This window comes from Macrobrachium nipponense, chromosome 7, assembly GCF_015104395.2.
Source record: "Macrobrachium nipponense isolate FS-2020 chromosome 7, ASM1510439v2, whole genome shotgun sequence".
Classification (NCBI taxonomy): domain Eukaryota; kingdom Metazoa; phylum Arthropoda; class Malacostraca; order Decapoda; family Palaemonidae; genus Macrobrachium; species Macrobrachium nipponense.
This window is the reverse complement of record NC_061109.1, coordinates 39,804,614-39,817,113: the sequence shown is the minus strand read 5'-3', so window position 1 is coordinate 39,817,113 and position 12,500 is coordinate 39,804,614. Positions and strand designations below refer to the sequence as shown.

The following is a 12,500-nucleotide window of genomic DNA, read 5'->3' as shown; positions in this document are numbered from 1 at the left end:
CACGCAAATCTTATTTTCTGATATAAAAGGCCTTTATACGATCAATGGAAGTTTTGTTGTTTTAGACACTTAGATATCAGCTCATCATTTTGGAATGTTTATTAGATTATTAATCTGCAAATATTTGCAGGATCGTGAATGCATGGCCCTGGCCACCTCCCCTCCCGTCTGGCCTCCGAGAAGAGAATCATGTGTAAAGGTAAGGTGTTTTTGAGTAATGTTCATAGCATTATTTTTTTATGAGATTGTATGAGATTTCTTCTATATGTTTTCATTTCATTTAGAACATTTTTTTTCTTTTGGTGACGATAAAAAAAATCCTCTTGAAATCTATACATTTACTTATAATAGTTAGGTGTCATTGTCTTAGTGGTATTTTAATGGTATATTTACAAGGGTATACTTCATATTAAACACAAAAATTAACGTTTTACTGAAAATTGGCTCTTTCAAGATGGTAATAATTCTACGTCACAGTCTCCCTTTGCAATGGTACACTTGTCTCATGTTACCTATACTATTTACTCGTGATCATAACCGTCATTTTTATAGCCCTGATAAATCCATTGCATAATTATTAAAGTCTAAAAGTTGCTGAATAGATGTTTGATCACATGCATCTGTGTATCATCCGGGTTCTTTTTATTATAAAAGTACTTAATGTTCTTTCATTATTATTATTATGGTGCCGCAATGAAATCCATATTAGTCTTCTTTTATGAAATAAATGTTATACATGAATAGTTTTGTGAATATTAATGTCTGGTCTTTTGCAAATGGCTATTAGCAAGAGTATCAGAAATAACAAAAATGAAAATATTACTGTGTTGCTCTGCAAGAACTCTTGTCCCCGCAGGGAGGTAGCGCCGTCAGTTCTTGCGCTATAGGCATTACTTGAGGTTCTTTACAGCGTCCCTTCGGCCCATAGTTGCAACCCCTTTCATTCCTTTTGTTGTTCTTCCGTTCATATTCTGATTTTCCATCTTACTTTCCCCCCTCTCATAACGCTTGTTTCAGTGCAACTGCGAGGCTTTCTTCTGCTAAACATACAAAACCTTTTACCTCTCAGTTCCCTTTTCAGAGCCGAATGACCTCATAGGTCTCGGTACTTGGCTTTTGGTCTAAATTTCACATTTCGAGAACCCAGTTGTCAAAGTTGTTGGTCCAGTTTTGCGCAAAATCTCATGGTCATCATTTTTATCTTTGTTATTTGTGTAATACCAGCAGGTTTTTTTCACTTCGCCTTGACACTCCTCAGGTATGCGAGCTGCCCACCGTCCTCGAGCAATCCAGCGACGAAGAACTGTCGCCAACGTCGTCTCCGACGACACCCGATCCCTCCCCTCGCCATACCTTCGCCCACCAAGAGGAAGAAGACCTCTACGACGAGGAGACAGACCACCCACACACACCCACCGCCTTCCTCACACCCACGACGCCCGGTACTGAAGCCCCTATCTGGCCACAGGTGAGAATTATTCGTGTTTAATATCCTTAGTGGGTTCTTGGCCACACATCACGCGTTGGTATTGAATATACTGTGCCGCAAGTATATAACACTTCAATGAATTCGACCCAATCTGCATTAGGGATGATACTAATGCGATAATAAATTATTTAACCCCATTTCTCTCTCATTCAACTGGAATTACAAGCAATTATCATAACGGCATAAAATAATCTGTTATGTATTATATTCGTTACACTGAATTACCCTGAAAAAATGACTGACTAAAATTTTAGTGTATTGAATTATCTAATTACAAATGTTGTAAAGTTTCCTGTTTGCCTAAGTACAAAATAGCTTAATTTACGGGCAAGAGACTTTCTAAAATGCCTTTTTGATCATATAGTACTTGTATCCTTTAAATGTAAAGTGATGTAAAAAAATTAAAATGTTAATTCTGAAAGTTTTTTTTACCGTAAACAGAACGAAACAAAGTAGAAATAATGAATATTAAAGTGTACCATCAAATTTGCTACAACCGTTTTCTCTGAATACATAGTTGGTCTGTTTTCTTTATGAAAGAATAACTTTAATATCTAGTCGGCTATGCTCGTCTATTTAATATTTCGCATCATCAGATATGATTGATAGCCTTACCGTTTGTTGGTGCTATCTGATGTAATTTCGAAATTTGAAGTTTCTATTAAAAATACTGCAAGCTGATTCAGAATTTTGCATCAGGAACGATGTTAAAGTGACACATTTGGCAGAGGCGTTCCTGGAGTATTTGGCACCAGGGCCGGGTTATTCCAGGCTAATATTCCTTTGCACCCCCCTCCCCAAACCAGCCAAATAACTTGAGAATTTTGATGACGAATGAATATATAGCTTTATTTTGGTTGACATCTTGTAATACTTAAACATTAATAGAGTACCTTGACATTTCATTCTTAGCCCTTGTAATACATGCATATTGTAGGCTAGATAAAACCATACTCGAACTAAAATAAATTTTGTATTGCAACAGAGAAGATATCAATGTAAAAGAAAGCATCTTTAAATGAATTAAAAATTCTCCTTCTGATTTACGAAATGAAACAAATTTTACACTGTCATTCTACGTGCCTTAGCAGCACCAAACTTGTCGATTACATCATCAAAATTAATTATCTTTATATATTCATTTTCTATAGAAATTATAGCAAGACTGTTCAATCTTGCTTGACTCATTGTTGATCGAAGACGATTCTTTATAAGCTTTAGCTTAGAGAAACTTCTTTCGCATGATGCTACTGATACACAAATTGTTAGAGTCTCATGCACAGAGATAAATTTGGCAAGGATTCTCCAAAGCCCCATTTGACAATGAACTTGAGAAACTGTAAGATCGTCCAAGTATTTGCTTCTTCAGTCGTGATTTAGCGGCCTCCAGGTGCCTTCTGAGTCGCATAATTTCCACTTTGATCTCCTCTTCTAGAATTTCATTAAAAATCTTAGACATGCTTGACATGCTTTCCTGAAGTTGTTCTTTATTTACAGAGAGCAAGGTGTGTGGCTGAATGGCTGCAAATGTTGACAGCACATTATCCATGGCCTCTATACATTCAAACATTGATCTCCTCATTTCCTCTTGCAATGTCAGTCCACTATCCCTAGCAAGCTCTCCAGGCATACTTTTCTTTATTCTTTCTCGTCATTCCATGTATATCCCCAATTCTTCACATACTTGACTTGCATATACAATTACTTTCTCACAATTTCATTGCACTGATTTCTAAGGAACAATTTCAAACCTTTGATCTTTACACAGCATTTTTCCAAGCTTATTCCGTCTGTTTGCAAATATTTTTGTTCGAGGTCCACTTCTTCCAATATATCACACCAGAATGAGAGGAATGACAAAAATGAAAAATCACACACTGCTTTTAGTCAACTTTCAGCTGATCCTCTTGTATCTATTTTCTTTTTGGTCTGTCAATGTCTCCAAGGCTGTAATCAACTTTTCAAATTGTTTCTTGAGTGGCTTTACAGTTTTTTAACTGTCAGGTCCATATTTTCTTTCAGTGCTTCCCATCTGTGCGTTGAAAGCGCAAAGAAGTAATAAAGTCTCTCTACTGTTCCAAAGAATGTGACACATGTTGAATTAATTCCAAAAGAGCGCACTCCACAAAGGTTTAAGGAATGATTAGCACATAGCACAAACAAAGCCTTTAGGTTTAATTCTTTTATTTTTTTCTGCACTCCACCATGAATATCAGCCATAGCTACAGCATTATCATATCCTTGACTACGGCAAAGTGTAATGTCTAGTCGATCATTCTCTAATCTACTTAGTATATCCTTTGTGAAATAATTTGCAGTTTTTCCGGCAACAGGAATGAACCCCAAAAAGGACCCTCTCACTTCAACAGAAGATTTCCACTAGGTATATGACACTCACGAGCCAGATACACTAACGTTGTATATTCCCCATCTATCTTTTTCTGGGCAAATTTTATGCTTTTGACCTATATAGTCATCGTCTCTAACACATTATGCACCTTTCAGCATAATCACAGCATTCAAATATGAATATATAAGCGAAAAGACAGAGAAATAAGCACAGCATACTTGTTTACAAAAAGCGTATGGTATAAAGAAAACGGGCGATTTCTGCCTCAGAAAATCACTGAATAATAATAATAATAATAATAATTGGAAACATCAAACGGAGGAATTAGATATAATGTATGAGCCTTTATGACATCCCCCATCAAGCTTTCACCCGGGCTGGAACACCCCACCCCCCTTTGAGAACGCCACCGACATTTGGATTGTTGACTTAAATGGTTGATGTGTTTATCACCCAAAAGGTTTCATATTTCAGTATTAATAATCATAATATTTTCGTACTTGGTAATCTATGTAGAATAATTTATTATTATCAGCATTATTTCGTAGCTACGAAATAAATATAAGTGTAATCAGAATAATGATATCGTGAAATTAGACGTTTATTGATAAACTTGACTATAAACTGCAGATGTTATTGCTTAAAGGAACTTATATCTTACAGAATGAAAGAGGTCAAAACAACTGTTGGCTCTTCTGATATGGAAACTGGACTTTGGTCAGTTCACAATTGCATAAACATACAGAAGTATTAAAAAAATATTATTATATTGGTAAAATGTCAGAATTGAAAATATTACTATGTTGCTTTTCAAGAACACTGCTCTAAATGCTATGATCTTATTTTGAACGAATTTTTATTATCATCATTTATGTTGTTATTGCTGTTCTTGTCATATGCAGTTTTTTAAGTAGACACACTTTGTAATGAACTATGAATCTTACTATAAATCTATATAAATACTATGATGTGTACATATATTACATTATTTTCATTTGTAATATAAATATTAATAGTTTATTGATCTACATTTGCACCCGTTTTAGCGAAACCTACATTGCTACTTAGGAATGTAGAAAGAATTATTGTTCATTTCGTATGAAATAATTATGTTATTTCTACAAAACTAAATGAGTTAAGGACTTGCTAAGTATTGAGGTGAACTTTTTAAATTTAACATCATTAAATATTTGACCGTTTCAGTACAGCCTGTTTTATTTTCTTGTTTAATTTTTTTTAATGACCAGTATAAAAGCCCGCTTATTATATTAACTCAGCTGTATTTGATCTACTTTTATTAATGACAACTACCATTCCAGGCGACGGACAACAAATACGGCGGTCAATACGCTCAACTATCAAGAGTTTCTGACGAGTGGCAGAATCTGCTGGCATCAACATCCAATGCCAGCTCTCCGTGTGTAGATATTGGAGATAAAGGTGAGGAAGGAAGGAATTTATCTCTCTCTCTCTCTCTCTCTCTCTCTCTCTCTCTCTCTCTCTGGAGTAAATGAGTTTTTGAAGTATATGGTAAATCGAAGAAATAATGAATTCTTTTACTAATAATTGTCACTTATAAAAGGGCAAATGTTAATGTTTCCTTTGCAAAGGAAATTGATGGTTATAAACATACTCGCTGGTGAATATTGCATTAGATGCCTTTTTAGGAACAAATGTAGTGCATAATTTGCCTCGAACTGCATTATACATCAAGGGATACGTAAATTGAGCAAGGTAGCTGTACTACATGATCATTTGTTTACATTTATTAACTACGCTCGTGCTGCTTTTTAATCAAACTGGCGGAAGGTTTGGAGTCATGAAAACTCGGTTTCTCCGAACAAGGCATTAAAGCCAGTTTAGTTCATTCAGATGATGTCATAAGTAAATGGCAAAGTGGGTTATACATTTCATAATACATTGATGAAATTGGCCAGTTTGAGAGTTTATAAATAGTATAAATGGCTTTTCCGATTGTCTTTGGAAAAATGAGACTGTCTAGTTAGAGGAATCAGGAATGGTTCTCGATTGCATAAACACATAGCAGTATCTCAAAATTTTAATGGTTAAAAATGTGTTAGTAAATAGAAAGACTGACCAGTGATTCAAATATGAGGTTCCACATTTCCATATCCTGGGCCCCATTTGGCCACAGAATAACATTCAGATACAGTAATTACATTTTCTAAGTCTACCCCGTCTTCTACATCTTCATCTGAACTCTGTGAGGTGGATGCTCGCTTTTGACCGTCTGCCAGTCTACAATGTCAGATATACATGAAGCCTTTTACAACGCGCGCATCTTGGGAGTGAGTTTTTTTTTTTTTATAGATATAAACTTACGGGCAAATAGATCCAGGACGGCAATAGGTACTGACTGGCGTACCATCCTGTGCACTAACTATTAAGCTTCCTCTCATTACCACATCTTTCATCCTCCGCCAACAGGCTTAACATTTGTGGATCCTTCTCTAAATATCTTTTCCACTTAGCCTCGTAGTAGACGCGTTTTGCAACTTTTATTAAACAATATTTTCATGGTGGGAGTTCACGACTTTTGATTTCACCACTTTTCATGTCTGGTGGTTAACGCTTTTGTGGCATGCAGGAGACATGTGAATGCCTCCTGTTTGTTCATAATTTTTGGAGATGAACTTAGTCAGAACAGTGACCTTCAGTGCATGAATCTTTGTGTCAAGATTTCCAGTAAACAGTACAGCTGCTCTAGTTGATATGTTATGGGTTTATGAACACCATCTTTCACATCAGATGGATGGAATGTGCAAGAAGTCACAGACATCCATTTTTAATATTTGATCTGAAATATGATGAAGTCTAGTCTGTGTTATTTAGGAAATTTGTTGCTGTGTCTCCCCTTTGAGGTTAGATTTTCCAAGACGACGGAATTTTGGGGTACTTTAGCAGTGCCTTTCTATCTAGAACTATATCTACTGAATTATTCGGCTCAAATAACAGCTTCCTACATATGAGCTGTCTTGCCGAAATTTGTAGACATATGGCACTAAAGCTTCAAGTTTCTTACCCAAAAACAGTGGTTTGTTCTACCATCTCTTTGGGTATATCAGTTCTGGTATATATGAAAAGATCCTGAAAATTCTCTCTTTTTATGCAGTTCGGTACCAGCTGTTTCATCATTTTATTCTTTGTACTCGGGTTCCTTGTTAATAATTTAGGTATAATCCTATAGCATGAAATGTGCTAGTGGTCGTCTACAGCAACTATGCCTTTACTAGCTACAGGTAGAATCTTTTCATCTCCCTTTTGGGTTGTCCATTCTTGTAGTGTTCGGTTAGACTTAATTGTACAGCTTGTATGACTTGAAGCCCTCCAGAAATCTTCCCATATTATAGGAAATTCGGATTCGATCATATCCTAATCTTCCCTGATATACAGGTATCTTCATCTGCTTCATTACCAATGCTTTCACTGGCTTTCCTTTTCGGAGTCATTAAGTCTTCATGGTGATGAGGGTTTGGCATTTTTGGCGATAGTAAGTTCTTGGAACAGCTGTTCTGTTAATTTATTTAGCATAGTCTAAACAAGAGGCATTGTTTCTCAGTTTGGCTGCTTCTAGCGATGTTTTCAGGGTTCATATTCCTTAGCAATAACTGGTCATCATCTTTTGATGATTTTCGGTGTGCGGTACATTGCTCATTAAATTCTTTCTTTTTAATGGACCTCCATTCTGAAACAGAGTGACTCAGCTACTCAATAATAATCTTATTAACATTGTAGTGAATAAAGTTCCTTCTTTAAAGGTGACGGACATGTGCGTATGAATGGTGATTTACAAGATATGTAAATGTGAAACAGAGGTACTACGTCGCATGTAATGTGTAGTGACTGTTGCTAATGCCGGTAATCGACATCTTTCGTTAAGATGCTAACTTTAACAACTTCTTCTGGATAATGTGTACATTGAGCAACATTTGTGCTCTGTTATATTTTCAAAAGTTTTTTTTTTGATAAGGTTATAAAGCAAATGTATACCTTGGGAAAAAACCATTTTAAGAATTATTCACCGAGAATGCGCCGTTGGCTCAAATTTTGAATTCTGCCTCTTGAGCTATCATTAGCTTTATTATTATTAGTATAACAACATCATGGGCATATATTCGTATGGAACAGATCAGATACCATGAATTTGCCGAGCTGGAAGAAACAGAGCAGAAATAAAGAAAGGGTTAAAATATCTTGAATCTGGTTGGTAGCTTTTAAAATTTCTTGAATATTGTTGGATCAACTTGTAAAAACAGTTAACAAGAGGAAATATCATCAGCTGAGTGTAAATGCATATAGATTTGTGAAAACATCCTGGAATTCGTGATAACACTGGCAATTATTAGGTTCCTTCTAAGAGTATTCGATGAATCATTGCATGGTAAAATGACAGAAACCTAGAAATTCTTAAAAAAAGAGAGCATAATTTCATACCGGGCAAATCAATAAAAGTGGCAGTATTGGTCCTGTGTGAAGCCTTATGATATATCCAACTATTTTTCTAAAGTACTCGTAAGATACATATATCTTAGAAAAAGGAAAAACTTACATTTTATGAAAACAAACAATTGCTTGTGTGAGGATAAATATAGGAAACCTAAATAATAGATTTCTTGCGACCAGAAAATCAAAGATATAGAACTTTCTATTCCTATGAATTATTTAGAGCAATTAATAGTGAAACCATGTCCCTAGGAATTAACACTAATTGAAATACAGATAAATTCAAATTATCTTGAATTAATTTTTATTTTAATTTAAAAGATTCCTGTTATTTTATCAAAAGGCATTTGCTCTCGTGTTGCTTGAAGTAACTTTAGATTTATGTAAACTTCAAAACCTTTAAAATTAATATTTTATCCTTATTTGAAACTTATTTACCAACCCTCCTTGACAGATTTATATATATATATATATATATATATATAATATATATATATATATATATATATAAAATCTATTGATTTATTCTCCTTCTTCATACAGTTATTGCTGTATAATGTTTCAAACACTGATTCAAGATTTTTTAGCACAAAAAGTGTTAAGGAACGACAAGACTGGTAAAAATAAGTAAAGTTAGTGATGTGAAAGTGATGGAAAATGGGAAGACGCTCGTTTTTTGTTGAAGAAAGTTAGTTTCTTATGGATGTCTAATGTATTTTGTTACATTTGGCAAGTGAAATGGATGAGCTGACTCAATTCATTTATGATATTTTGTAACAGCTTACCATATTATATGGTTCCAGCTTTCTTTTATATATATATATATATATATATATATATATATATATATATATATATATATATATATATATATATATATATATATATATATATTATATATATTAAATACTTCGTGTAAACTTGAAGTAATCTTTTAGGTTTTACTATATAGATAATACGGAGGCATGAACATCAACTAGTACCAGCCTACTGGAAGATTCTTTTCAAAAAACAAAATAATGCTTAGTTTTTTTATATAAAATCATAGTACTTAATTAGGGAAGTTTTAGATTTTTAAAAATTGTTGTAGATACATAATAGTTTCGTTCGATATCCTTGAACTTTAAGAATCACGTCTTGTTTAAAAAAAAAAAAATAATAAAAACTCTCTCTCTCTCTCTCTCTCTCTCGGTCTCTCTCTCTCTCTCTCTCTCTCTCTCTGGGAGAGACTGGGAATGATGATCAAATAAAAGGGTTCCAAACATATAGATCAGATAGAAAAAATAGGAATCAAGGGGGAACCGCAATATATGGGAAAGACAAAAAACAAGGAAAAATATATGAGAAATATAGTAACTCAGAATGTGAACTAATAGCGGTAGAATTTGAATCTGAAAAATTGATGAACATAGTATATATAGACCTCCTAATACTAAAGAGTTTGACTTAATAATTGAAAAATTGGATGATATATGTAGAAATCACAAGGACTGGACTATTCTCCTATCTGGAGACTTCAACTTTCCTTTCGTAGAATGGAAACGAACGAATAGGAGATTGTGGTTGTACTTATACATATAAAAAAGAGAGTAATATAGTGCAGAAGATAAGAGGCAATTTGAAAAGCTATTAGATATGCTACTAGAATACAATATTCCAACAAATAAATCACCTGCCAACAAGAAAGGAAAATACTTTAGACCTAGTATTTGTGAACGAGATGAATTATGTTAAAGAAATAATAGTTTATAATGCGAGTATTTCAGACCATAATGTCATAGAATTAACAGTTCATTCCAAGCAAGTGAAAATAGAGATAAGCAAGAAATGAAAAAGTGGGAAGGATAGGCTGGAAAATACAACTTCTACAGTAAAAATATAAATGGGTCAGAAATTAATGAAGAATTAAACAAAGATTGGGATAACATTTTCGTAAGTGATGACATAAGGGTAAATACGGAGATATTATATAAATATTGGAGATAATAGTGGAAAAAATATTATACCGAAGAAGAAAAGTAAACATCATTCATTGCATACCAAGAGACAGAAGAATCTTGTTCCAGAAAATCAGAAAGTGGAAAAAAGGTCTTGCAAAAGAAAAAAATGCATGGAAAGTTATAGAACTAAAAAGTAAGATAGAAAATGCAGAAAAAAAGATTATACAATCAAAGAAAATGAAAAACGGGACTTGGAAGAAAAACCCTATTAAATATCAATCAAAACCCCAAACTATTATACTCATATGCGAAGAAAATGAATAAAAAAGAAGAATAGAAATAGGCCCTCTGAGAATTGAAGGGAGATTAAACGAATGAAAAAAAGGAAATTGCAACATACTGGCAGAACGATATAGAGAATTCACCCCTAGAATAGATAATGAAGATAATGATATAGAAGTAAGGGATGAAAAATAGTGAATATTTAGCTGACATAGATATTAATGAAGCTGATATTGTGCAGGCTATTAATGAAATTAAAAATGGAGCTGCTGCAGGGCCTGATGGAATTCCTGCTATTTTGTTAAAGAAAGTAGTTCATTCTATCGCAAAGCCACTTGCAATATTATTAAGACAAAGTGTAGATACAGGCAAGATATATGATGAGCACAAATTAGCGTATATTACCCCTACTTTCAAAGTGGATCAAGACTAGAGGCAAGTATTATAGGCCTGTGAGTCTAACATCACATATAATGAAAGTGTATGAAAGGGTAATGAAGAAAAATATTATGAAACATTTATAAAAAATAATTTGTTTAATAAAGGACAACATGGGTTCGTACCCGGAAAAAGTACACAAACCCAACTGTTAGTCCACCGTGAAAACATCTTCAAAAATATGAAAGCGGAAATGAAACAGATGTGGTTTATTTAGACTTTGCAAAAGCTTTTGATAAAGTAGACCATAATATATTAGCGAAGAAAAATTAGAAAACACAATATCGTGGATAAAGTAGGAAGATGGTTAAAAGAATTTTTACACAACGAAACAGATAGTTATTGCAAACGACGAGAAATCGGATGAAGCCAAGGTAATATCCGGTGTGCCGCAAGGTACGGTGTTAGCTGCAATACTGTTTGTTATTATGATTGAAGACATAGACAATAATGTTAAGGATTCGGTAGTGAGTAGTTTCGCAGATGACACAAGATAAGTAGAGAAATTACTTGTGATGAAGATAGGAACGCTCTACAAAGAGACCTTAACAAAGTATATGATTGGGCAGAGGTAAATAGGATGGTATTTAACTCTGATAAATTTGAATCAATAAATTATGGAGACAGAGAAAGAAAGCTATATGCATATAAGGGACCTAATAATGAGTCCATCACAAATAAGGAAGCAGTTAAAGACCTTGGTGTGATGATGAATAGGAACATGTTATGCAATGATCAAATAGCAACTCTGTTGGCAAAATGTAAAGCAAAATGGGAATGTTGTTTACGGCACTTCAAAACAAGAAAAGCTGAACACATGATTATGCTTTATAAAACATATGTTCGTAGTCCACTTGAATATTGCAATATGATATGGTACCCACACTATCAAAAGGATATTGCACAAATAGAGAGTGTACAAAGGTCCTTTACAGCTAGAATAGAAGAAGTTAAGGACCTAGACTACTGGGAAAGACTACAATTCTTAAAATTATATAGTCTGGAAAGGAGAGAAGAAACGCTACATGATAATTCAGCATGGAAACAGATAGAAGGAATAGCAGAAAATATCATGGAACTAAAAATATCAGAAAGAGCAAGCAGAGTAGATTAAAAATAGTGCCCAAAAATAGACCAGGAAAAATAAGGAAAGCACAGGACCATTATCCACTTACGCACTCAGCCTCGATATGCAGCGTCTATTCAATGCGTTGCCAGCTCATCTGAGGAATATATCAGGAGTGAGCGTAGATGTGTTTAAGAATAAGCTCGACAAATATCTAAACTGCATCCCAGACCATCCAAGATTGGAAGATGCAAAATATACCGGAAGATGTACTAGCACTCTCTGGTAAGACATTTAGAGTGGCCTCACACTGAGGGACTGGGCAACCCGAACAAGATGTAAGGTCTGTAAGGTAAGGTAAGGTCTCATCTGCAGTAATGCATGTCTTTCATGATAGATATAGCACACATATCTTCATTTCAGGGTCAAAAAGACTAAGTCCGAAAAACTTACTCGTTCTTTATTTTTGTC

At 34.2% G+C, this 12,500-nt stretch overlaps 1 protein-coding gene across 1 annotated transcript in view; it reads left to right on the top strand.

Annotated features, from left to right (window-relative positions):
- The window catches only part of LOC135217078 (uncharacterized), a 399,671-nt gene that overhangs the window by 260,936 nt on the left and 126,235 nt on the right, over window positions 1–12,500 (top strand). The window contains 3 exon segments of the mRNA XM_064252763.1: window positions 131–199; window positions 1,259–1,468; window positions 5,159–5,279. Of these exon segments, the coding sequence (XP_064108833.1) occupies window positions 131–199; window positions 1,259–1,468; window positions 5,159–5,279 (400 nt within the window).